This window comes from Python bivittatus, unplaced genomic scaffold, assembly GCF_059951505.1.
Source record: "Python bivittatus isolate LINGU-HERP-01145 unplaced genomic scaffold, Pbiv_v1 ctg000080_np1212, whole genome shotgun sequence".
In the NCBI taxonomy this organism is placed as follows: Eukaryota; Metazoa; Chordata; class Lepidosauria; order Squamata; family Pythonidae; genus Python; species Python bivittatus.
This window is the reverse complement of record NW_028277035.1, coordinates 74,384,780-74,411,956: the sequence shown is the minus strand read 5'-3', so window position 1 is coordinate 74,411,956 and position 27,177 is coordinate 74,384,780. Positions and strand designations below refer to the sequence as shown.

The following is a 27,177-nucleotide window of genomic DNA, read 5'->3' as shown; positions in this document are numbered from 1 at the left end:
CTCTGGTTTATGTAGCCCTGTTTTAATTTTTGTTAAAGAAGAATGTAAAATCCACAGATATCACCAAAGTTTATGATCATCCCACATCAGCATACATAATCTCCATGTATTCAATGAAACCTAAATGAACTGACACAGTTTGTGGTAGCTCAGGATGAATTGCAGTGTAAATGTTTAAAAGATAGCAATCCTTACTGTTCTACAGAACAGAATGCTCTCCACCTTACTAGTTACAGTAATCAAACTGATGCCCAGATCAATAAATATAAAATAATAATGCTCAATTCCTCAGTGGAAGAGACCCTTGTCTACTGATTAATAACTATAGTGTGACACCACTGTTTGTCTCTTCTACTTCTTTCCACCAGGACAAGGTCACCTTTGAAATATATCTTTGCCTCTCAGACATTAAGACTGGATTGTGTGAGGGAGTCCAGATAACGTTAATGTGTTTGGACATTAAAGAGATAAAATACAGTTCAAACGTTCAACCATCACAGGCTTCCTCATCCTACTAAGACTATCACAATGCCTGAAGATAACTTGTATAGGCATCCAGAGCTTTTGAAATCTGAAGATTTGTGCAGACTGGATACACCAAGGAAATCAATGATAGTTCTTTTAAGTATCTGGTCTCTCCCTCTTATTCTACCAAATTTATTCTGTATTTAGATAGCAACTAATTCCACTGTCTGGGCATATTGTACCTTTATATTTAGACCATAAACAGACCGCTGGTGGAAATTACATGGCACATTTGGAGTGTGCTTTATTTTGTTTTTTAAAAGTAGCAGAAGGGTTCTAATCTGAATCATGATAAAGGAGGGATTACTTCTTCCCTCGAGATAAAAGTTGTTATTGGGACCACAGTAAAAAGGAACCATTCTCTATCCACGTTTCAGTTCTATATATAATCAGTTCATATAATCCACATTTCAGTTCTATATATAATCAGATTAGAATTGACACACACAAATATACACTCAGAGAGATAACTAATAATATATATTGATCTTAAGTGATTTTTTTCATGATTAGTCAGAAAAGTGGGACAAGATCATAACAATAAAAGATATAATCACTCCTAGTTGCCACAATACTGTCTCTCCATCCTACTTCAAGTTATGACAAAATGTCTTAGATAACATTATTTTGTTACATGCTGCTTTAGTAAGATATAACTAGAAATGTACAAGTTGAAATCCAAATAGGGCAAAGGGGCTTCAGATCTGGAATGGGCATATGTTCTGTACCTCTTGGCAGCCTCTATAAGGAGCTGTCCCTCGTCCTTGGTAGCAACATGTGGTTATATCTTTCCATTGCCTCTGCAAGGCCTCTTGAAATCAAAGGAGTGCTTTCTTTTTCCTGAGACCACGTGACCAGAATGCAGGTCCAGGAAAGGGCATGGCTCTTCAGGTTCCTGGTAAGAAGTCAGCAATGGTGCCTGTGCTGCACCTGAAGCGTCTCTGCCCTCTTTGGATCTAAACATGGCATTCTTCTAGAAAACCAAAACCATGAAATCCATTTTTTTTTTTTAGAGAGAGAGGTTGAAGTCTTTATAAGCTTTATAAGTTCTATAAAAGTCAGTAAGGACTGCATGAATATTTTTTCTTTCTCTTCCAGATCATCTTTTTAGAACTTTAAATCAGAGATTATTTTATAATCTATTTTCTCTTCACCCTCCACTGCATCTTTAAACAGGCTTCCAAGCGCAACCTGTTCTACTTCTAACAAAAGTAAGTACTAAATAAATAAATAAATAAAGTGATTTATTTTATTCATGCAGAAAACAGCAACTATATATATGTATTGCTTTCTGACAACAGAAAATCCATTACAGCTGCTTATTGCACATTTTCAAAACATAAGAGCAAAGGAATTCAACAACTTGGAGAAACTGGCTGCTCTATGCTATCTTTGGCAACAAAAGCAAAGCTTATCTTTTTTTTTTAAAAAAACACACGAACAATAGTCCAGTAATGATTCCACTTTTACAACAATTTAAAAAATGAACAAATTCAGGCCCTAAGATAATCAACAATGGAATGCGATTTGCAATTAATTGCTTCTTGTTCCATAAATTTAACTTTCTCCTTCAAAAAATAAAAAAGAGCTTTGAAATCATCTTAAGAAAGGAACTCAACAATAGGAACTATTTTTTCAAGCAGTCAAGACATTAGGAAAATGGGAAAAAGTCCAAAAAGAGCACCCAGTAACTCTTTAAGGGATTTCTCAGGAAGGCTCACCAAAATGTGCTCTCGTGCTCACTTAAGAGAGGGGTCTGTCCTTTATCATCTGTTTGAAACATTTTGGTCTTCTTGAAAAAAAATGTCTTAGAAACCAAGCTAAATAAAGTCACAGTTTTCACAACAGATATTTGCCCTCACATATGGTTTTAACTAAATCACTTGCATGTCTCCATCAGCTTCAGAAGAAATAGCTGCAGCATACCAAGTAGATGCTACCCCTTCAAAATACCAGGACAAGCACATACCTTCCATAATCTGGTTTCTATAATTAGATAACAACTATACCTAAAGCCCAGAAGGTCAGCACTGAAACAGTCAAGCATGTTCCAGCTGCCTTCTCTTCTAGCCTCTGCTGCCCATGTCCCCACTCTCCTGGGCTGGAAATGCATATTATACTTTATACCAAAGAGCGAGGAAGGAGATATGCCTGTTGAAAATAGATTGGACCAAGTGTTCTTACTTCAATAATCTGGTCATGAATCTGGAGTCCTCCTTCTTTGGCAGCAGGCCCGCTGTCGGCTATTTTAGAGACAAAGATTCCTTCACTAGTTGGGCCATCTTGATTGTCCTTTAAGCAAAGCAAAGAAAAAGAATGCAAACAGCAGTCAAGAGTGAAGGAAACTGAAGTCATTGCAATGCTCACCATTTAAACATGGAATGCCATGTGGATCCTAGAGGACATTATTGGCCAGCAGCATGGGAACATAGATCTTCTCTAGGTAAATGCTAAAAGCAGCAACAAGCAGGTTGTGTCTAATTTGGAGTAGCTACACTGGATGCTCCTGATAAGCACCGGGGAAGAAATACAATAGGCTAGTTCCCAAGATGCCTGAACATAGAGGCTCGACCCTGCCCACATCTACATACGTAACACAGGGACTCGCAGAGCAGGGCCAGCAGTCTAGCTGCATCACCCTTTCATCAAGTGGAAGCTCTTTACATGAGTAACACATAAAAGTAAATTAGGGCCTTACATTTTTAGAAGTTCTACTTCCAGGGTTCATCTGTAAACATTTTGCGGATTATTAAGAGCTTCTCCAATATGTATCATTGTAATATGATGAGAGGAAATGACAATACTCATTTGGCTCACTATTCTGATTAACAGAAGGCATTGCCTTTTCTTTTAATGGGGCTCATTTGCTTCAATGATGCTGGCATTGGAATACTACTCCATAGCATGGAAACATCCAATTCATTGCTGACTGGCTGGAATCTATGATGGAGAACTTAAGCAGGCATTCTGTAATAACATGACAATGAATCAGCAGTCACACTGTAAACAATGACTACTTTTACCATCACACTAATACATAGTGGGAGAGTTAGGAGAAAATTTGGCTTAGCCCCATTATTTTACCAGTACTGTAAGTAGTTTTTTTTATTTTAAGCTTTCATACATCCCTTTTTTAATACAAGGAGAGTAGCCTTTCATAATGTTTTTAAAATCTAAAGCTGGTAACAGAACTTTATATAAATGTTGTTTGTAATATCCAAGTTAAAGGCTCTGTACAAGCTATACTTCCATTTAGTTGAAAAATGGAAATCTAAATCAGTAACAAACCTCCTGATAGCATTTTTACAGTTCAGGCTACAATCCTGTGCATGAACACCTGAGAGAAATTGAGGAAATAGTTTCACTGAATTCCTTAAGTAAGGCAGAAGTGTTCTTACAAGCAAAATTATCTCTATACGTGCACATATTGTCAGATAGCATTGAGTCTGCAAAGTTTGCTATGAGATGGCAGCCCATACACGTAAAATATTTTGCTGATACAGGCAGTCTCTGGGTTAAGAATATCTGACTTACAGACAAGTCATACTTACGAATGGGCTGCCTATTACTAAAAATGGCAGGCAGTGTTCTCCTTCCTTGAGACAATGAGCTGCTGAAGCTGTGCATTTTTAATATACAGACTGTTTTTAGCAATTCATGAAAATATTGTGCGGCTTCAGTGGTTCATTGGCTTAAGGAAAGAGAATGCCGTCTGACATTTTTAGTAATAGGCAGCCCAAGTACCAGTTCCGACTTACATACAAATTCGAGTTAAAGAAAGACTTAGGAACGGAACTCGTGCTTAACCCAAGGACTACCTGTATTTAAAACTATTACAGAAGTTTACAAGCAAAAATCATAGTGAAAATCAAGTGTCATCCTATCAATAGTCTTTTTCAGCAGAAACATAAACAAACAAATAACTAAAGCAAAATATCCAGATGCCCTAAAATTGTTTTTGTTTCTTATGAATATCCTATTGGAAATCTGGAATGTAACATATTGTTTCTTCCAACCGCTTTACAATTTTGTATTTAAGCATATTATAATAAGAGAAGGGTTATATATTACCTTTTCAAAAAAAAAAAAAAACCCTCACAATTCATACTCAGCAATGCAAGTGTCTTTCTAGCCCCTAAAAGCCCATGGAATACACTAGTTACTAGGCTTATGCAAAGCAATGCCACTTTGGGGAGGTGCCTTGAGTTAGAAGGAAGGAGTGATATGATATAAAGCACTTTTTTTCCACTCAAAAAAGCGAGGCACCTCAATGCTTCTAGCTGAAGCATTAAGATAAATCACTTTGTTTTGCTTGACTGCATCAAGTTGCCAGAAGCACTAGAAAAATGTACTGAACATCTCAATGAAGAGGATCGGAGAGGTTTTCAATCAAGACTTCTATCCACATAAAGTGCCTTTTGAGCCTTGCACATCTCTACCTGTTGGTATTGCTTCTAATCATAAATCCACTTTTTAAACATGCTTTTGAAGAAACTGTTCAAGTCTTACAGCAGTCTTTGCCAACCTGCTGTTTTCCAGATGTGAAGGACTTCAACTCCCAGAATTCTCAATGGGCATGGGAAGTTCAACATATGGAGAACATCAGATTAGGAGAGACCGCTCTAAAGAATTCATTTATTTATTAGATGTACAGTCTGTCTTTCCTTCAGGAGCAAAAAAAGCAATGTATACAGCACTCCCTTCTCCAATTTTTCTCTCAGCAAGTAAGCTGAACTGAGAGATAATCATCCAGAGAATATCTATGGCTAAGGGTAGACATGAATCTGGCTCTCCCCACTTTAAATATACCACACTAGTAGGTACTTATGGAATTTATTTATCTTTTCAACAAAGAATGGTATTCAAATTCAATATCAAAAGTGGCTTTTAAATAGAAATAAATTAAAACATAATAAAAACCCCATTAGGAACATATCAATGTAAAAGTACAGCACTTGCCTAAAGAACTCACATTTTCTGAGGTAATGAAAATAAGTTCATGCTTGATTTGACAGGTTGAATCTGCATCAGCACTACGTACTTCATTCCTATATAACCAAGCATTTCTAAGAAACATCATAAGAAGAAAACACATGCTACCATCTTAAGAAAACAGTATTTTTTTCCCCAATGAAATGTATGCATAGGGACAATATTTTTCAGGGCAAAATATGTTGCATCACATATCATGTTTATTTGGGGTAAATCCTACAGATAGTCCTCTTTTAGTGACTGCCTCATACAGCAACCGTTAGCAGTTACAACGGTGATGAAAAAGTAACTTCACGATCTTCGCAGGTCTGGAAAGCAAAGGAAAGCTAAAGTAAGATCATAAGTGACTGCTTCACTTAATGACCAAGTTGCCAGTCCCAATTGTGGTCTTTAAATAAGGACTACCTATACTTAGTTATGTTGAATCACGCTTGCTCTTTAATTGGTCTTTTTTCCTGTGTTCAGAATTATAGCTTTATACATTTTATTACTTTTTCTAAAAACATATTTTCCATCAAACAGTCATAAGAAATATAATTTGACTATCAACATACCATACATGGCCGACCGCCAATTATATTAAATCCAAGAGATCCTGAATCACGATGAAGAACAAGATTCAATGCTTTTGTCTCTTCACCCTGGAAAGAAGCAAGGAAAGTCAATTTAACATTGGCAAGTGTGAGACAAATTTTGCTTCATAAAAATGATTTGAAAAACTATTAAGAAGTGTTTTGTGGGTATAAAGATAATTTGTTCACAATAAAATTTACTGTAAATTAAGTTTTGGGGGAGGGAGTTTGGTTAAGACTAGATTTCTACAAGTTTAAGGTGAAGCAGTTACTAACTTTTATTATCTTGGAATTTTTTGTTCTAAGACAAGACAAAATTCCAGTGTTTGTAAAGGGAGCTACTGATTTTGCATGTGTGATTAACAGAAGCAGTTGTCTTCATACACATTACAAGTATTTAGCATAAAGAAAATGCAAAGATGAATACTGGAGTATTAATTAGCTAGAAACCTTTGACACTGGTAGCTAATGCAGTTGCAAACACAGCTCACCTTCCTGAGATAAACACGGACATAGCTCTAGGAGTCATGTAATGTATACAGTCCATATTTTCCAGAGATATTCATGATGCTATGCTTTCATAGCTCTCTCCCTTTTCCTCAGGCATTTTTATTGAGATTCATTACAATTCTAATTATTAATAAGTCTATAGGGAGTTATCAAAGGAAAGTGGCTGTTCACAGATGTGTTATAAAAATGACCAAGGGTAACATTATAGTAAAAGGAGAAAGGATTAAAATTATCCTAATGGAAGAATTCCCATTTTCATATGATTCTGCCTCTTACTAAAACATGGCAATCTTTTGAAATCAAACCTGGAGGTAATGATCCTACTCTCTTATGTCATGTCAACACTCACAAGATCAATCATTTTGACAAAAGTAAACTTGAGTAGTTTGACCACATAGTTCTCATTTTTGTAAAGGCTGCATGAATCATCTATTGTGCTATTTTCTGACCAGCAAAAAATGTCTGGTGAAGAATGACTAACAATTAGTGGAGGAAAATGTCTATCATATATATACACATTCTTATTTATTTTATTTGACTGAGGCATTGCCTGACTCTAATCAACTCCAGTGACTTGATTTACAAAATATTTTATAATCACTTGTATGCAGATGTCTTCTCAGAACTATGGCAATTAATATACATTTTTGATCTGATAGAAAACAATGGTTGGGGGAAATTGTCGTATCCAAGATATATACCATTTGTTTAATCATGAAAAGAACAAGTGCATGGACACAGTACAAGAAGATCAGGCCATGAAATTCTCCTAACCAATCATGTCTGGTCTGCTGCTGATTCTGTTCCCAAATAGAGGAAGGTCATTTGCCAGCCTTACATCCTTTCTCACTGCTGAAATGGAGGGACATAGCACTGACTGAGAAAGCATCCTTTCATGTATTTGGATTCAGATCTAACCACTTACGTCTCCACTTGATAAAATATCAAATATCAGGGATGGAACCAATTTCTACTGGAGACCTAGACCTTGGAGAGCAGAGTTCAAGATGCACTCTACTCAGCGCTAGTATTACCATGCTAGATGAGCTGCTCATCTGTTTTATGAAGGGCCAGTATTGTATTTCTTGGGAAAACTGGAGGATTTCAAGCACCTTTTAATCTCCCATCAGTAATACTGGAAAATGCAACAACTGTGTCTCCCCACTACTATGCCAAACAGTGTTCACTGTGGAATAATAAAAATGAAGATCAAGGTGTATATGTGAAGAAGGTGATATAAACTCGTAATGTTGAGGCTTGCATAAAATAAAAATGGATACAATTTAACTAATATTAATTCATTTCATTTTTCAATATCTTATAAAATTGAATTGTTGGTTTCCATTCAAACATGGCATTTCTTAATGGAGCTAAAGGTGCCTCCAAGCTGCTAAAGAATATTGGATAGTTCGTATGTATTTCAGTTGTATATACTGCTGAGCATATATTAAACGCAACTCAAACTCGAGGGACGGTCTCTCAAAATATTTAAAACCACCGTTAAAGATCAACTGATTTAAAATAATAAACATCTGTTTAGCTCATGTATCTTTCCCGCTAATTTCAGATTTGAACTGTACCAAAACATCAACTTCTGTGATTCAGGATCAAATTGCAACAACTTACCAATTAATAATTATATATGCCTAACAGCTTTCAAAGCAGAAACAAAGGTTCCGATTTAATATATCTGGATGCTAGCACCTGCTATGATTTCAAAGGTGTTACACATTTGCTTTCCAAATGCATCCAGAGAATTAACTAATCAGAAAAATGTAGATGTTCAGATAAAATTTCTGCTCCAGCTTTGTTTTACATCCTGTAAAAATCTTAGCTAATGTGTAAGTGGCTTGTAATTCATGTATTTTAAAAAGTAACAAGTCACTTTTTTTTCTGTTCCCAAGGCCATCTGAATGTCTGTTTCCATCTTTATGCCTCTACCACTTTGGTAAAACTAAGGTGTGCCACAGGACAGCCCAGAGATTAAAATGATAGTAACTTTAAAAACCTATTGCTCATTAGAGCAGTAAGGGAGTAACAGTCTTGTCAAAAAGTTTATTGAAATTGGGAAGAATGCTTACATCCATTTCAGTAGGGTTACTTTCCAATTTCCGTTGCTTGAATATCTGGAGAGTTATATGTATCTTTCTAGCTACAGTATTACAAAAACAATCTTCCTGTTTATGATTTAGTCACAAGAAGAATAACAGAACTGTCTGGAATTTAAGGCTTGATTCAAGCCCCTTAGACAGTTAAACTAGTGAAAGCAGACTGGAGTTATACAGGCTAGTTCCTGTCCTTCAGTCATCAAAATGATACGCACTTGAGTACACTATAAGAATATATGGGTTTGCAGATGTGTGCATGACAATGCATAGATCTTCACTGTTAGCTATTGACAATCACATTCTCACATGCCTTCTTGATGAATATGGTTCCCATGAAACATTTCAATCTAGATATTCTAATTTTAGCCTGACTCAAATTATTAGCTAAAATAGTGACACAGAACTATTAAATCCATAGTGTCTAAAGCAGTGTTGGTGGCTGGGGAATTCTGGGAGTTGAAGTCCACACATCTTCAAGTTGCCAAGGTTGAGAAACACTGCTCTAGACTATAGGCAGTGTACATGTAATGGAAAATAACCACATAATGAAATAGTAAAAAAGCATGATTCTACATAGGAATTTAATGAAACCTTTTTCTAGCATTCATAATCAATTAATGCCATAAATTACAATTGTTCTGTAGTAGTGTGACACAGATGTTTTATATTTCTTTTTCTTTTTGCATGTTAATATGAAACTGTCAGTCAAATTATATTAATACTCAGAAACATTCTGTAAGCTGTAGGGTCACATATTTTCCTGTCACTGCTTTGAATGAAAAGGGCAGAAAGCTAAAATCAACTGGTAAAAACTATAGACTCTTAGAATTAACTTTCCAATTAACTTGTAAAATTGTACAACAAAATAGACTTTGGACCATTAAGTGAGAGATCAAAGAACAACGTATTATTATGCCTTGAGTTTAATTGTATTTAAGCACCACTGATTTCACCAAGATTCATTTTCATATAAGCTAAACATGTTTATTTCTCAATTGTTTCTGATGCTGAGTATCATCAAAATCCAGTCTCCAGAGAAGCTCCTACTTCCTGCTTACCATAACTTATTGCATACTTAACTCTTCCAGAAAGAGAAAAGTGGGGAAAAAGGCAAAAACATCCAGTCCTGTGAAACTGGTTTTATGATCTAATAAGTTCAGAATAGGAAATTCAAGAATGTCATTGTCACAAAATCCTATCCTCTGTTTTCCATTGCTTGGTGGAAGATACACGAATTATATTAATCAAGAAACCATTTTTAGATTGCATTTAGAACTTAAGCCATGATTAAAGCTGGAGAAAAAGCTTTCCATTACTACTCTTAATTCCAATGTCTATAAGAAAAGGGGGAAAAAATGGCAATGTTATATAGTAACCAGTTAAGTTTGGGAGGAAAAAAAAAACTTAAATGTTTTAGCAAGTTTTTTAAACATTGTCCACCGCAACTTTGCTACGCATCTTAGTTTCATAACTGTTTGCATTTTAGCAGAGTTAATTGGAGAGGGGAGGGAGAAAATCCATATTGATAATTCTACCAGATGTGCTTCCAAAGCTGTGACAACTTTCCTACACTTTGAGAAATTGACATTTTTAAAGAATATGGAAACTGCTCCCCTCTCCTAGTCTGACTAAATATCGTTGTTTGTCAATCACACTAATCATAAAGAGAAGAAAATATTTTATTGCAAAATGCCATGGCTAACCCCTCCCAAATCAGATCATCTGATCCCAAAGCAAACTGGAATGTTTCTGGCATGCTCTCTTCCCACAGCCGAATCGAGCTCTTAAGAAATAATTCTGGAAATTGCTTCAGTTCCTAACCAAGGGTTTTGGGCGTTTTACATTTCATTCCAAAAGCACTGGAAGTATTCTGACTTCTTGGGTAATATGTATTATATTACATTATATTTGTTATATTTGTTCAATTTTACCAAATAGGATAGCCCACTGATTCTCAAATTCACACTTGAAGAGCTGTGATGATATTCCAAGTTGCCAATAAGGGCTGTTAGGAAAAGAAAAATAAAAAGAAGCAAACACCAAAATATGAACAGTTGTTTCAGTGGCACCATCATTACCAAATAAATCCAGATTGTAAGACTCAGGGCTGCATCCAACCTGTTAGAGTTCCTCTTGCAGCCCCCAATGTGAGTGATGGGTTTTTTGCTTGCTTGCCTGCTTCCATTTTTAGGGTTGGGGGATTTTAAGGGACCAAATGGGCACCTTTTTTCTTGTACAGGCTGAAGTCACCCATCTCACCACTTAAAACTCTCAACCCCCCCTTTCCAAAACTTACATCACTTGGGGTTTTACTTTGCGTAAGCTGTGGTGTGATACATGATATACTCTGCAAAGCCTTCTAGATCTTTAGGTGAGAGAAGCCGTATGCCCTTAGAATTCATATTTCTTTATTAAATGTATAAGACCACCTCATAAAAGCAAAGAACAGATACATACATACATACCCATTATTTTGAGTAAACAACATTATGCAAAACACAGAAAAGAATGAAAAGTAATAAGCAAAAGAAAAAAAAGCACGCACACACACAGGAAAAGTAAAGAAAATCTATCCAGGTCCAGTTGACACCAACGCTATTTACCATACCTCTCAATATGCTTCTAACCTCATAAGCAAACTATAATTGCTTCCACTAGGTCAGTACACCTCTTCAGACATTGCTTTTTGTTCTTTAAACTTGCAACCTCTCTTTTTTCCCAGGATTGGATCAACTTCTTCTAACAACCACATTCTCAATTTCCCCCTTCCTCTAAACCCATCCACTCTTCTTTCATAGGTTGCTTCTGGTTATCACCTTAAAGCTCTCTATGGCTCAACTCATGAACACTTTCAGCACTCTCTCTCACCAGTTTTGACCTGCCCTACGAGTTCTCCAAGAGAAGGTGTGCTGAGAGTCCCCACTTCAATTGAAATGGCAGGATTGGGGGCCTGATGATGCTTCCTCCCTGGTGCTGCCCCCACACTCTGGAATACATTACCTCCTGCAGCAGAGGGTACTCTAAACGGTTTTCAAGAAGGCACTTAAGATCTGCATTTTTATACAGAATATTTAGGCACTAATAGTGAGTAGGCTACCTTAGCCAGGTGTTACATTGGGCAGTCACTACTGTGATGGAATGTCTCACAGACGCTGGAACGGTGGAGAGGAAACATCCCTGTTGCAAAAGAGACATCTCAGCCCAGGGCAGAGGGAAAGCATGAGAAAGAGAGTCAGAGCAACTCCACCTTAATTATACTAGGTCCAAGGTGAGTGGGAGAAGTGCTCTGACAAGCTTTTCAGATTCTGTTGCATTAAATAAAGATCTTTCTAGAAATCCAAGTGGTTTCCTATGCTTTATTTTTATTTAGTTTATTTTATATTTTGTTGTATTTTTGTAAATGGTAATGAAGTAGGCAGTATACGAATTCTTATACAAATAACCCCTTTTTTTTTTTGCAATTCATTCTTCATTCACTCACTCACTCTAAAAGACCAGATCTGATTATCCAGTTTTGAGATAAATATTTCATAGAAACATTACTGATGTTTTTTATTGCCAGTTGTTATTCAGATTCCTGTATATGCACAGTTGCAATTATTTTCAATTTGTGCTTTTTTTCCTAACGCAGGTTAGTAATGTATAGGAATGATTTATATGCGTCTTAAGTCATAACATCAAAAGAAAATGCAACATTAACTCTCATTCTCTCTCTCTCCCACACACTCCCACACACAAGATTGTATCTGAAAAGAAATTATATGTTTATATCTCAACCATTCATTGACTATTTTGATATTAATAAGCACAATAAACAAAATACGAGCAGCTGCCCTTGTGACAAATAATAATTATATAAGCTTATTTTGACATGGCGCAACATGGTGGGCTTGTGAATGAAACCATTTTACATTATATGCTACAGAATATCTTAGTATCAATGCAATCCCTGAACCACGATGCCTGCCTGCGATTTGTTTATAACTTTGCCCTTTGCTGCACATAACTATGTTGACATCGCGGTCTGATTAAATAATCTAGGGATCAAAATACTGGAAACTTGCCATCCTTCCACTCCCCACACAGGCGAGAAAAGAGAACAGGACTATATCCATGCTGCGGTTCAACTTTGTATTTTTTCAGCGTGCAAAGATGTATATTTTCTAATTGCACTTCTTCCGGCTGAAATTGTTAACCTTGGAAAGTTGCCCAAAAGGCTGTGAAAGACGTGTAATTGATTGAGCACTATGCCACACTTTTGTGGTGACTTGACACCTTTGGGCTTTCTGCAGATTACATGCTGCCTTTTTCTGAAAACTGCATAACAGCCTTTTTGTGGACAGGCTGAAAACAAACAGTCGTATTATCCAGCTGTGTCCATAAATCTGATGAAAACATTGCTGTGTGCTATCAAAGACTTTAAACAAGAAAATAGCAAGTGTCCAGTGGGGTAATTTAATAATGCCACAGCCCTGTTACAGAGACCAAAAGTCAATTCAGACATTACATATTCCAGTGATGAGATCACTCCCTGTCTGCACACTCATGAAAACATATTGAGAAATGCCTATAACTCTTAGCTCACAATTGTGAATTTCAGAATTGGACCTCAAAGATCTCATCCTGTTATCCCAATATTCTATATATCGTTATAAGAAACTATGGAAGCTGTCTGCATTTTACATGCCTTTACAGGTATCCAGACACTGGTTTCATGGCAAAAGAGTTACCATGGAAGAAAGTAGAATGCTGACCCCAAAGCAAGTCAGTAGTTGAGGCTCATATGGGACAGAGGGGGAATATGAATTTCAAAAAGGAAAAGACACTAACTAACAGATGATCAGCATGTGGATAGTAATAGCATCATATTCAGTATTAAAGTTTAATTTTCATTTTGGGGTCCAGGATGGCGGGGGGAAAAGAGATGAACCTGGTGATGTACCATAAACAGAAGGCTAGCTTGGGTAAAAGAAACATCAGAAGAAAGAAAGTTTCATATCAACATCAAAGTCAGCAGATGTACCAACAACATGCAATGAAGGTATGGAATTCCACAGATAGGAAACTAATAAAATTTAGAACATAAAGCTGAAAATTAATGTGGATCCTGAATGCTGCAGTTTACTTGATTTAAATTACCCCTATTGATTTAGTTTTATGAGAAGGGCACACTAATGACTGAGGTTTGCTGGACTACCATCAAGTCACATTGGCATAGTCTTAGTCATTGCACAGTCCACAGTGAATAAGTAATCAGGACAATTACTCCTTGGGCCCTTCCAATATTGGCTTTCTCCTAGTAAGAATGACTGGATTGAAAGTTTATGTAAAACTACTCCTTGAGAACAGTCAATTTCACTAGATGAAACAAATCTGTAGCCCTTTTTATATTCTAAAATCAGTAGCAACCCATATGGTGGGTCAGTGAAGGCCTAACCCAGGTATGGAGACCCATATCCTAAAAGGGATCAACTTTCTGATTCTGTGAGCATTCCACTCAAATGCTGGCAAATGATGGCAGAATGTAAGCTTGAAAAGGATCTTGGAGATCATCTAGTCCAGTGGAAGAATCCACTACAGATCCCTTTAGTGACAGATGGCTAACCAACTTCTGTTTTAAACATTTCCAGTGGAGACTCTATCACCTCCTGAGGCAAACTGTTCCACCACTAAGCAGCTTCTTCCAACCTAAATCCACTTCCCTGCTGTGTCCTGTCATGTTGTTTGGAAGAACTCTGAGCAATATTGCCCATCTTCTATAAGACAGGTATTCAGATACTGGAAGACAGCTATCATGTCTCCCCATGCTCTCTTCTCCATGCTAAACACAACACCTCCAACCATTCCTTCTAACTCTTTTCTTACAGATAGCTTAGCATCCTGGTTGTTCTCCTCTGGACATGCTCCAGTTTGTCACCATCCTTCCTAAAATGTGGTATTCAAATGTACAAGTATTTTCAGTGCTAGGCAGAGACATTTTTCTTCTCCCAGGAATGTCAAATTTTGAACTCAATAGGTTAGACAGAGAAGTCAAAGAAACATCTTAGAGGAAGGGAATGGCAAGCCACATCTGGTCTGTTGCTAAGAAAACTACATGGATGCTTCCATGAAATCACTAGCAGTCAAACATAACTTGAAGGAAACTTATTTACTCACAGTGAAACAGTGGATTTGATATTTTTTCCTGTGCAATTTATTTACTGTGTTGCATTCCATTGCACTGTTCTTTTTTTTTTATGTGTTTACAAACATGTAATGATATGAGTATTTTGCCCAATTCAGAGAACTTTTAGTTGTTAGGCAGCTTTGAAGTTAAATAAGTAAGAACCAGTGTTCAGTTACAGGATCTCCATCAACATTACATTTTCTTTCTCTAAAGATTCTCAAGTGAAAAGATGGGAGATCATTTATTAGGGTAGTACTGAATCAAGAGTACAAGTAATAAGGGACAAACTCCATTTTATCATTCTGCTTTCTCAAGATTATAAAACAGATTTCATGTTGCATGTGCATTTAGTAATGGATGAACTTAGATATGTTAATGGACAGCCACACTCAGTAACATAATGAGGAGCAGCTGTTACCAAAGTCGCATGGTGATCTTTCTACATAATTACCAATTCCTGCTATCACCCTGAGTGATATCATCCCAATTGCAGTATCAACATTTGCTTTTGAAGAGAAGTGAGAAAGAAATGCTGATCTGGGTTATCTTTTATTTTCCCTAACAAAGCCACCATTTATGCTTTCTTTTTTATTTATTTACTAATTTATTCTATTTATATACACTGTAATCTACATGAACTCCTGGTGGTTTACAGCAATAAATGCTAATAGCCTTAAGGATTATTTAGAGAACTCTGGTCGCTTTTTAAATTTAAGAGAAAATGTTGAGTTTATGGTTTGCCACAGTAACCTGCCCAAATTATTATAAATGAGTAATAAAAAAGCAAGCCTCTTGAATACCCATGCCTTGATTTCAGAAGACTTGATGTCTTTTCCTTCTATGATCAGAACATTACAGCATCTCAAACTTTCTACCAGACTTCCCCAATCCAGTGTTTCCAGAAGTGTTAGACTTGGGCTTCCATAATTCCCAGCCACTGTGGCCAAAGAAAATGGATGCTCAACATCTCACTGGGAAAGGCTGTGCAAAACCCTTCAGAATCAGTCAGGATTGAGGAAACTGCTGTTAGAGAAGAAGTGTATACAATATACTTCTGAGAAAAGGAAAGAAGTCCCCGAAGTCATCACCAACTTTTCATGGATATGAGATGAGTTCACTTGCATTTTTTTTTCAAACTGACAGTATGAGAAAGAGCAAGAGAACTTGGTAGAGGCTCTTAAACTCGGACTGAACAGCCCCCACCCCAACTGTTTTGCTCCTTTCCAAGGCAGGTCCTATTTCTCCTAAGTTAGTGGAGAGCAGCTCAGCTGTAAATATTTGCCCTTCATGCTGAGCCCACCAGCTGGCTGAAGCTGCAGCTGACAGATATGTCTGTAAGGAAGGGAGAGAGTTAGACAGAGATGGGAGGGGGATAAACAGATTTCAAAGAAAAGAGGAAGGGGTTCTGTCCCTCCAACTCTCACTAATAAGGAAAAGAGAAGATAAACAACAAATATCCTGTCTCCTCACTCTTCATTCTGCCTTGATTTGTTTGCTGGTCCCCAAGTTACTGATACAGGATGCCAAAAGTCTGGCACTTGTAAGGCAGTTCAGGGTTTGGTTTTGTTTTTCCTCCTAGAGGGATGTTTCCTCTCACCGAAACATTTGTGCCAAACTACCCCTGACCCCACTTGAATGCAAAGACCTGGCACATTCGAGGTGACCACATTCAAAAGAGTTTGTCCTGCAGAGATGAATATGGGAGGTGCATAAAAGGGGCCAGAACATTTGGTATGTAATAGGAAGGAAGGAAGGAAGGAAGGAAGGAAGGAAGGAAGGAAGGAAGGAAGGAAGGAAGGAAGGAAGGAAGGAAGGAAGGAAGGAAGGAAGGAAGGAAGGAAGGGCAGAGAGAGAGAAAAAAAAGGAAAGGAAGAAAATTTAAAAAGAACAAATGCTGGGTTGAGTAACCAAGCTTTCCATGATAACCAAGCTTTCCATCATATCCCACAAATATGAATTGCAGAAGAGATTTTGAGAAAACTACAGGGGGGGAGGGAGAGGGAGGGGCAGGCCTTCAGGTAGCTCAAAACTCATAAATTTGCAGAGCAATCCTACCCATGAATGCTCAGAAGCAAATGCTGAGGAGTGCAACTTTATGGGGGCCTCAGCTTCCCAGGGCCAGAGGCCACTTGATTAGATCCAAGTGCGGAGGCTCCAAGAAATTGGCGGTAGTCTTTAAGACACCACAGGGCGCTCTCTCTCTCTCTGTGGCATCCCGTGAGGAGGATAAGCGACTTCAGAGGAAAAGGGCAGAGAACGGGGTGGAGGAAGGAGAGGCGCAGAGAGGCAGCGCGGGGGCCACAGTGCCGCCCGCCCGTCGATGGCGTCGGACTCACCTTGCTGGGCGAAAAGGCGGCCAGGCTACGGCCGAGCGAGTCGAGGCGGGCGCTGTACTCGGTGAACTTCTTCTGATAGCGCAGCGCTGTCATCTGGAGCTCGAGCTGCACGGCCGAGAGTTGCGACAAGAGCGACTTCTCCCGCTTGCCGGCCCGCAGCGCCTCCTTCTTGAGCTCCTTCTCCAGGCCGGCCAGCTTGGCTTGGAGGGCGCCGTTGTGCGCCTTGAGCGCCTGCAAGCAACAGTGCGAGCCGGCCTTGCGCTCGCGGTGGGTGAGCACCAAGCCACAGCCCTGTTCGCAGATACCGACCGGCCGGGCCTCGCAGCTCTCGCGCATATGCGCGTCCACATCGCGCAAGTTGAGCACCTCGGCGCAGCCCTTATGGCGGCACTTGGCCGGCGAGTAGTCGCACATCTCGGCGTGCTCGGCCAAGTGCTGCAGTTTGACCACCTTCTCGCAGCCCCGCTCTCGGTTGGCGCACTTGATGTCCAGCTTGAGGATGAGGCTTTTCAAGGGCAGAACGTGATTCAGCTCCTTGGTGGAGATCCGCTGGCACTTCACCGGGCAACTGCCTTGTTGCACGACCCACGGCAGGACGCAGCCGGCGCAGAACACATGACCGCAGGGGGTGGTGAGAGGGTCCTCCAAAACTTTGTTGCACAGATTGCATTTGAAATCTGGATCCACCTCCCCGTTGAACCGATCCAGCTCAAACCCCATCGCTCTCCGCTTTCACCGACCAAGAGCACGACTCAGTGCAAACGCGTCCGCCCGCGCGCGCGCACCCAAACTCCTCAGATCGCTGGGGTGGAAAGTAATTAAGCCCCAGTTTTAATCACCTAATTAAAAAAAAAAAAAGCCCAGACGTTCCAAATCACACGGGGTCCGAGGAGAGAAAAAGAAAACGTTCCCTCGAGAGAAGCCCCGCTGCAGAGGTCACCGGACATTTATTCTCACCCCTCTCCTTTCTCATTCCTTGCGAGGCACGAGGAGCAGCCCAGACTGGCTGACTGCAGGCTGTCTACTGACTGAACTAATTGCCTCAGACTTCCTTGCAAAAGCTGGGGAGGAATCCTCTACCACATTGATCCTAGTTAAAGCGCAGAGCTTCCTTCTCCCACCTCCCTTCCCTTCTTCCCCTCACTCACGTACGGCCTTTCCCAACCCCTCCTGCTCTCGCCTTTTTTGACTCGATTTAGCTTTTTTTTTTTTAGAGATTGGGCTGGGGGAGGATTGGTTCCCTGAAGCTGAGAATGCTGTTTATTCATGAGCATAATCAGCTGTAAGTAAGGCTTGCCGGATATATGAAGAAAAAGAAAAGTCTTAGCTGCAGAATTCAGGAGTTTGCACAAGGAAGGGTAGATGGCAGTTATATGAAGCTTTGCTTGATAGGTTGGGAACTTCTGCACTGGGAAGCTCTTGGAGCACTTTCTGATATTCCTGGGATCCCTTCAGAATTTATGGGAGAATGTTCTATTTTATGGGAGAAAGTTCTCCCTATCATTGCAAATATTTATTTTGCTTTTTCCTTCCCTTTGTAAAGACAGCTGGGACAATGGAACTGAGGCACATCATGCTCTCTTCATCTAGTTCAGTTTCATTATTTTCTGCAGAAAGATGGCGGTTCTTTTGGTGGAGCTGTGGCGGGGAGGGGAATAATCTGTTGAACCTTCAGAGGAAAGAGGCATTATATAGATCAGTCGAACACAGGTTGGGGTACTTAGTTTGGCCCAAGAGCTGGATTGATTCCAGGCAAGCCCGTCATGCCTGCAGTGTGCAGAGGGCTCTCATGACTGTCCACCTTATATGGAGCTGTGAAGTACCATTTCTGTGGATTGATCAGATCCTGTAGCCAGAATTTCAGAGCAGTTGTTTGATTCTGAACTGTAGAGTTCTATCTTGGTCCCAGAGCATTTTATCAAATTTGCAGGTGACATAACTTTGGAGGAAATGCTAATCCCTTGGAAATGCAATTCCATACAACTTTAATAGAATAGGAATCCAGAAGCAAAGGGAAAGAGATTCTTGGCTTGACTTTTGTATATATGGAAACAGCAGCCTGATGGTGCTATAAAGAAAGAAAGAAAAGGCCGACATTGATACAATTGTAGTTTTCTAGTCATGAGAAGTAATATTTCTATCTTTATTTTGTGTTAATCAGATCTCATCTAGCGTACTGTCTCCAGTTCTGGGTATCTTTAAGAATACCATAAATAAAAGGCAGTGGAGAATGTCAGTGATACAGAAAACAATTCCCATGGGGGGGGGGGGGGAATCTGAAGGAACTGGATATCTTTAGCTTGGAAAGAGATGGGAGACAATTGCACTCTTCAAATATCAAAAAAGTTATCACATGGAAGAGAACAAAAGACTTGCTCTTTGCTACCCAAAGGGAGATATCTAAATCTAATGGCTTTAAATTACAGGATGCTTCGTCAGTGGAACAAATTCTGAAGATGGGTGGTGTAATCGCTGCAAGACTTCAACTAGAGATTGCCCGACTTTCTGTGGTGATATGTTCACTCTGAGTAGAGGTTTCTGGCTGATGGTGTATAAAATCCCTTCCAACTCTCTGAAATGTAAGGGATGTACCTGATTTGACCTTTTCCAAGCACTAAATGGACAGACTGATTTCTCAGGGCCATGTGGGCCATGCGCCACCTCCTCCCTCCCCCTGAGGAATTGTGCCCCCGGATGTTCACCAGAAGGAGTTCTGCAGATACACAAATGTGTGTATGGAAGTCTCCTCTTGGAGACCAAAAATAAATAAAAAAATGGGGGGGGGGGGCGGGAATGCAGTATAACTAAGCATTTTTGCTGGCCGAGATTAGTTCTCTAAAATTCAAGCTAAAGAATTTCCAGCCTTTCCTGAATATGACAGGGATTGGACTAGGATTTTCTGAGTACGAAGCAGGTACTTTAGCCCAGAGTTATTGCTATCCTTTAGATAATATAGGTCATCTGACTAGCTGATGGCACCCTATTTTATGCAGGATGACAAAAGTGTCTTTGTTCACCCTGTGTAAGTCTTCGCAGACTGTCGAGGTGGGGAAGCAGCAGATGAGGGTCAAAGGATAATGTCTGCAGGCATTTTAAAAATAGTCATGAGGCAGGTAGGGCAGGCTGAGCTCAGAAGTTTTGTAAAAGTAACCAAGCATTTCATGTCTCACTTTGCATCCTCATCTTTTCTAAGTTTGAAGAAATGTCCATAGGAAAGGGGATTATTGCAGAGAAGGTGATGGGGGAAAAAAAAGAGGAACTACAAAGGTAACAAGATGAAAAGTGACCCAGGAAAACATTTGGATCAGGCTCAAGTTTAAACAAAATTTAGGATATTCTACTCTCTACCTCAGAATTTGCCAGTCAAGGATTCCCTTCTATTTGTTGCAAGAAAATATAAAACATCTCAAGATTGTAAGTAAATACATTATTTTTTAATTCCAGGAGCTTGTCTTCCCAGTTTCTAAATTTAGGATTACAAATTCAGATTTACATGTTTACTTAACATAAGCTTAAGTCACTAATGGGTTGCAGACCCTCTACTCACTCTGTGTCACCAAAATGTATAACAAAACACAATGTTGAAAATATCACTGAATGCCACACCGTGCTCTCATAAGACACTGAAAAAAGAGCATCTTTAAAGGTTTGCTTTGCTTCTGGAGCTACACTTGAATTCAGCAAGAGAGAAAGCCAAAGAGAAACATTACACACACACACCCTTTTCTTCCTTGCAACAGAAAGGAGTTGGGGAGAGAGATTATTTGGCAGAATAGGAAAAGAATAAAAAAGATTCAGCAATTCAGCAGCCAAGCAATCCTACACAAGCAGTGACTAAACTTCAGAGTCATCTTCAGAAATACCCTTGCTTTTCAGCAGAGAGATGTGCAGCCATTTGCCCTCTTTCCCCTTGTTCCGTTTTCAGCCTTGCTCCAAGTCCTACTATGATGCCTCATCATGGCTGTATATGTGTGGTTGTGTGTAGGTGTTCTTGGGAGGGATGAACAAAGAACACCAGGAGTGCATGCCAAGAGTATGTACTCCCAGCAGGATCCCCCAAGGTGTGAAAGTCATCCTAGCAATCAGGTACCAGGTGTCAGGCAACAACGAGATAGGAAGACACTGGAAGCAGATAATCACTTTAATGACAATGGCAAAAGCATTTCATATTGCACGGAGAAGGCAGTGGTAAACCATGCCTGCGTTTTACCAAGAAAACCACAGGGATAGACAAGATAAAGTGAATGAAATAGTGCTGGGTGATGACCCTCCAGGTCAGATGGCATTCAACATGCTACCAAGGAAAAGCTGAGGATCTTTCAGAGTACTAATGTTGTTTATGATATGGCTAGATTAAAACCTTTGGGACATCTAGTTGCTGATTTGCCATGCAGGAAATTTGAAGCTGCAAGGACAAAATTACAGTGAGAACAAGGAATGTGCAGTAAGGAGGATGAACATGGCAACAGTGAAGGCATAGAAGCAAACGCGAATCAACAACACATTGGCAACTTAGGCATCAGCAAAAGGAAATGGACTGAAACTGGACACTTTCAGTCAGAAGATCATACTATTTACTACAAAGGACACAAAAAATAAAAAAGAAATGTGTTGCTTTCAGTCAATGACCAAATGAAGTGAGATTAGCTCCATCCCTCTTAACATTCTGCAAGTCCCTCAAGACCTGGCTATGTAATCGGGCCTGGGGCTCCCAGGAGACTGGAGAGGTTTCATGATCACTCCCTTATTTTATCCCCTCCTATTTTATGTGTTTTTATAGTTTTTTATGTGCAATTGTTTTTATGTATTTTTTAAAATTGTTGTATGCCACCCAGAGTCACCTTGTGTGAGATGGGTGGCTATATAAATATGATAAATAAATAAATAAATAAATAAATAAATAATAAGACCCTCACAGACAATCCTTTATTACGATGGCTAGCCAAGTTTATGTTCCAACCTATCTTTGCTTTTTTGGCTGCCCTGCCCTCTGCTGCTGCCTACCCCTGCCATCCCCTGCCACCCCCAGCTGACCTTCGCCATCTTTTTCTTCCCACTGCTGAAGAGGTGCACCTGGCCAGGGTAGCTGCTGGCCCTCGGTGAGGCCTTTGCTAGGCCTCTGTGAGGCTTCGCAACACCTCCACTATGCTTTGCAAGGCTTCTGTGACACCTGACATTTGGATCCAAAAGTTGGACTTTGAAGAAGCAGGACAGAAATAGAATTGGTGCTTTTGAATGTTGCCATTGGGAAGACTCTTGAGAATACTATGGGTAGCCATGAAAACAAAAAAATTGATTGTAGTCACGTCACACCAATGAGTCATATTCAATTTTCAGTCAACTACTATTCCAACTTTTTTACAAGCAGTATTGTCAAGCTGTGTTGTCCTTCATTTTATAACTCTGCATTTGCTTATTCTTTCCTAAGTGAAAAACTTTACATTTCTCTCTCTTCATTTCGATTCTATTATTTTTTTTAAATACTTTTTATTAAAAGATTTTACATAGATAATAAGAAATACATTCAAAGAAAGAAAAAAATATAGTAAAGTAAATGTGAAAAAGAAAAAGAGAAAAGGAAAGACAAAGAGAAAGAGAAAAGAAGATAGAAAAAGGAAAATCAAAAAATTAAATGTGTTTCTATTATTTTTCAGCTCATTTCTCTAACCTGTCAAGATCATTTGGAATTCTACTTCTGGCATCTGGATATTAGCTATCCCACCCAGTTTTATATCATCTGCTGTTCAATAAACATTCCCTCCAACTCTTCATCCAAGTAATTACTAAAAAATTTGAAGAGCAAAGATAAGTATTCTATGTGAGTACTCTATTATTTTTCAATTAAGGATTTATCATACCATCCAACCTATATAGAATACTACTCAAAATGAAGATATATTTTATGCATAGTATCCTTACAATCAATATAGTATTCTACTTTAATAGAATTGAACATTTGTGTTGGCTGCTATGTTCTGCCAGTTCAGTACGTGCTCTATTTTCCCCTCATCATTTTCCCCACCTTCCTTTATGTAATGTACATTAAAATGTAAAATTTATTTGTTAAACGTGGATTGTATGGCCACCCATCTACCAGAAGGAATATAGGACTGTAACCTTTCTACATCCATGTAGTGGTTTATAAGTATTAGATAATAAATTAGCCTCCCACATTACCTATATAGAGGTTAAAGGAATAAAATAGCATATCTACTATCCTAAAAATGTAGAAATTATGAAATGTTTAAGTATCCAAAATTCTACCCATATTGTGTCCATCTGTACAGTTGGATTTGCCTTGTTTAATGTTGAATGGCTTGCGCCCAATGCACTGTGCACTCAGCACCTTTCCCCACATTGTCTTAGTCACAGTTGCTTTATGCAGCCAAGTTGCCTGTGTGATTGTGCCACTGATGTTGTGGGGTGAACACTTGCTTTGCCATGTCAAAGATCCCATTCACTGCAGGCTTTCTATAAAGGTTCCCAGGCATTAGGCCTAAGATCAGGCTGACACCTTTGAGAACTACAGCTAATCCAGTACACAGTATTGGATTACATGAGGTCTGACACATTTGGTTTAATGTGTCAGACCTCATGTAATCATGTAAAGCAGTAATTTCCAAACCCTGGCAAATTTGTTTCTTTGTTGGTTCAACTTCTAAGGCTGCCCATCTCAAACAAGTGACTCTGGGCTGCAAATTACCCCAAATTAGGTAGAAGTGGTTTTTCTTTGGGTAACGATACATGAACCCATTACCCAATCACCACAGGGACATTTAAATTGACTTAAAGATTGCCATGTGTACTAAAATATATTTTTAAAAAATCTCTCAAAGTATTCCTATTAAGACAAAAATCGATGAAATTACCGATGGTAATTTGTTGAAATGACATAAAGATCGTTCAATGATATTGTTTTTATAATACAGGTAATCCTCGAGTTATGACCATTCAAAGTTAGGGTTTTTAATAAAGGAAAACGTTTGAGAAGCACTGGTTTAAAGTAATAGAAGAATGAAATGCTGTGGAAATATCTAGGAAAGAGACATTAATGATAACTGTTTTCTGAGACCAGAACATTTTTAATTTGGGAAATGGTATTTCAAAGTATTTGTATGGTACTTATTTTCACAGTAAATAAATATTATTATCCCCTGAAGGACCTTCAGTTAGAATCAGTGGGACTTACATGCAGAGAGTTTGTGGACAGAGGAGGCAGTTAACTCTTTCAAGCCATGGAGCTGGTTCCGTTTACAAAGACTTCATTTTGCCAGCTGGATTCTAAACTGTTGCAAAGAAGCAGTGGAATTTCCACATGCTGCCTGGGTCTCCTTATGGAAAATATGTTTTGTGCGTTGTGTGGTCTATTACTGTCCCATTACTGTCACTGAGAATTATGTGTGCGTGTCTTAAGGCCAGGAAAGCTTCATACTCAGAAAATCTGTTTCCATACATTTATAATCTCCATTCATTCTGAAGGTATCATCAAGAGCAGCTATGTAAGACCACACCAGAAGAATATTGAAGGTCTGGAAAATATGTTTATTTTCTTCCAAAGTGAAGAAGTTATCAAATATAGGATGAACACACACTTCCCTGATCCAATGCAATATATTTGCCTGCCCACCCACCCTCCCCCCCCCTTTCTTGCTTGCTTGCTTGCTTGTCTGGAATTAGGATGGTTATTTAACTACAACCTTGGATCCAGACCCTATTTGCTGCAGTTTTTGGACATCACCAAGAAGGTTGCAGCAACAAAGCAATATTGAATAACAGATGCCATTACTTGCCAACGATAATTGTCAACTGGCTTTCCACAACATGCTAAGCAGCTTTAGAAAACCTGAGGAACAAAGGGATTCAAAATATCTTATAAATAACTTGGGAAGACTTCAGAATACAAAGGATGGCGTCAGCCTGGAAACAAAACTAAGTTACTAAAGAAATCATGAATTAAAGAATTAACTATGCCCATATGAGAAATAAATACTATGGGGTAAAATGCTATGGGAAGACTTCCAGTATCACATACTATTGAGGTCAATTATGCTTACTTGGAACAACTATCCTTACATTCAGAAGCTGTTATAAGGCTCATCACCCTTTCATTCAAACCACAGCACAAAGATGCCTTGCTGGCCTGTCCTCATGATTCTGCCTTCATTTCATCCTCCGCTCACTTTAGGGGCAGCCTATGTCAATTTTTAGCTATTACAGTCCAATGCTTTCCCTCTTCTGCTAAAATGTCCTATTGCAGTGAACACCTGTGCCCCTCCAGTCACTCACTGTTGCCTTCCACGGCTATTTTGGCTTGGGTTGCAGGAGAGACTGTATACTGGAAGCCACGGAATGCACACCAAACAGATACTAAATGCACACCAAAGCCAGATAAGTACTTGGGTTTCAGCAGCAAAGAAAGGACCCACCCAACCTACATCTATGACATGCCTTGACCCATTTCACCTACAGGGAGGTGGGAAAACTGAAATTAAAGAACAGGCAGAGATGGGATTGACTGTGAAGGGAATGTGCATCTTGAGATCCAGTTCTCCAAAGCAATCTTTGGAGGTGGGTTTCTTTACAGGGATATTTTCTCCTTCTTCAGCCAGATTCATCGTTCAGCCTGGGAGAGCTAAACTATCCCAAGATCTCCATCATGCCTTGTGGAATCTACCTGTATCATAAAGATAACACTTTCTACAAGCAAAAAGCAGCTCTAGAGGAAGGACTCCCCAATGGAAGATCATGCCCAGAAGCAATAAAGCACCCTTTCCTAGACCATGGCGTCTATATAAAAGGGGAAAGCCGTATGAAATCTTGACACCAAATCCCTCATCCTACATCATATTCTCACCTCCTCCCCCATCCCCACCTCACATTAAGGGGAACATTTGATGGAAGGGGAATTCACCAATCACTTTTATTAACATCTTCTGCAGTAAATCTGTACAAACAGCATTGCTTTCATTACTGAAGCAGAATCGGACTTGGCAATGAGGGCGGTACAAAATATGACAGCGCTGTTTTTTTTCTACCTCAAAGATTCGAGGGAAGCATTCTCACACCACTCATGAGGTATCAAACATCTCACTAATATGTGAATGACCCTCTGGTGACAGGAAATGAAGACTACAAATCAAAGCTTGAGATATGTCCAACTCTCCATTATCAAAATACAATATACGAGTACAAACTTAGGAAAGAGATTCCTGTTAATGGCTTTCTAGTTAGGCAAGATGCAAGAGGTCAGAAGAAGACCAGGAACAATACATGCACTTGGTTTAACTTCTACCATCAAAGAATTGTAGAGCTGGAGCAGGCTGGTGTGATGTAGTGGTTAAGGTGTTATGTAGTGACTAGGGTGACTCAAGGTCAAGTCCATCCTCAGCCATGGAAACTCATTGGGTGACTTTGGGCCAGTCATTTTCTCTTAACCTAACCCATCTCACAAGTTTCTTGTGGGGGGAAAGGGAAAGAAGGAGCACTATGTACTGTTTGCAACCTTGAACTCCTGAATGAAAGATGGGATACAAGTCAAATAAACAAATACATTCATAGAAAGGAATGTACAATATACCCCTTTGAGTTCCTGGATGAAAGATGGAAATTAATTAATTAAAACCAACAAGTCCAACCTAAGAGTCACTTGGTTCTGCATGAGGAAAATGGAAATCTGAGAGCAAAGGGCATATCTAAACAGTATGGCATGGCAGCTAGAATGTTGAGCTGTGCTGAGGACACCTGGTATCCTCAGCCTAAACTACCTCAAACGTATTTCAAGGATGGACTATGGGGCATGTCAAGGATAATCAAAGAGGTGGAATTCATATAATAAACTTACAGATAAACTTTATCAAATACCAACCCAGTTGCTGAGTTGTTAACAGGATTGTAGCCAAAAGGGCTCACTAAGAAATAAGGAAGTATCAGGATTCCATGGTTTGCAGAAGTACTAAACACATTCTAAT

General features: G+C 39.1%; 1 protein-coding gene across 2 annotated transcripts in view; it reads right to left on the bottom strand.

The window, feature by feature from the left end:
• Positions 1 to 18,519, bottom strand: part of PDZRN3 (PDZ domain containing ring finger 3) — a 217,356-nt gene extending 198,837 nt beyond the window's left edge. Inside the window, exons 1-3 of one of the 2 annotated variants that reach the window (XM_088134336.1) lie at positions 17,210 to 18,519; positions 6,072 to 6,158; positions 2,710 to 2,817 (exon numbers count right to left, since the gene is read on the bottom strand). In XM_088134336.1, the coding sequence (XP_087990462.1) occupies positions 2,710 to 2,817; positions 6,072 to 6,158; positions 17,210 to 17,929 (915 nt within the window). In that variant the 5' untranslated portion in view covers positions 17,930 to 18,519. The remainder of the gene's footprint in view (positions 1 to 2,709; positions 2,818 to 6,071; positions 6,159 to 17,209) is intronic. The other variant, XM_088134334.1, reaches the window with a different exon arrangement.
• Between the last annotated feature and the right edge of the window lie 8,658 nt (positions 18,520 to 27,177).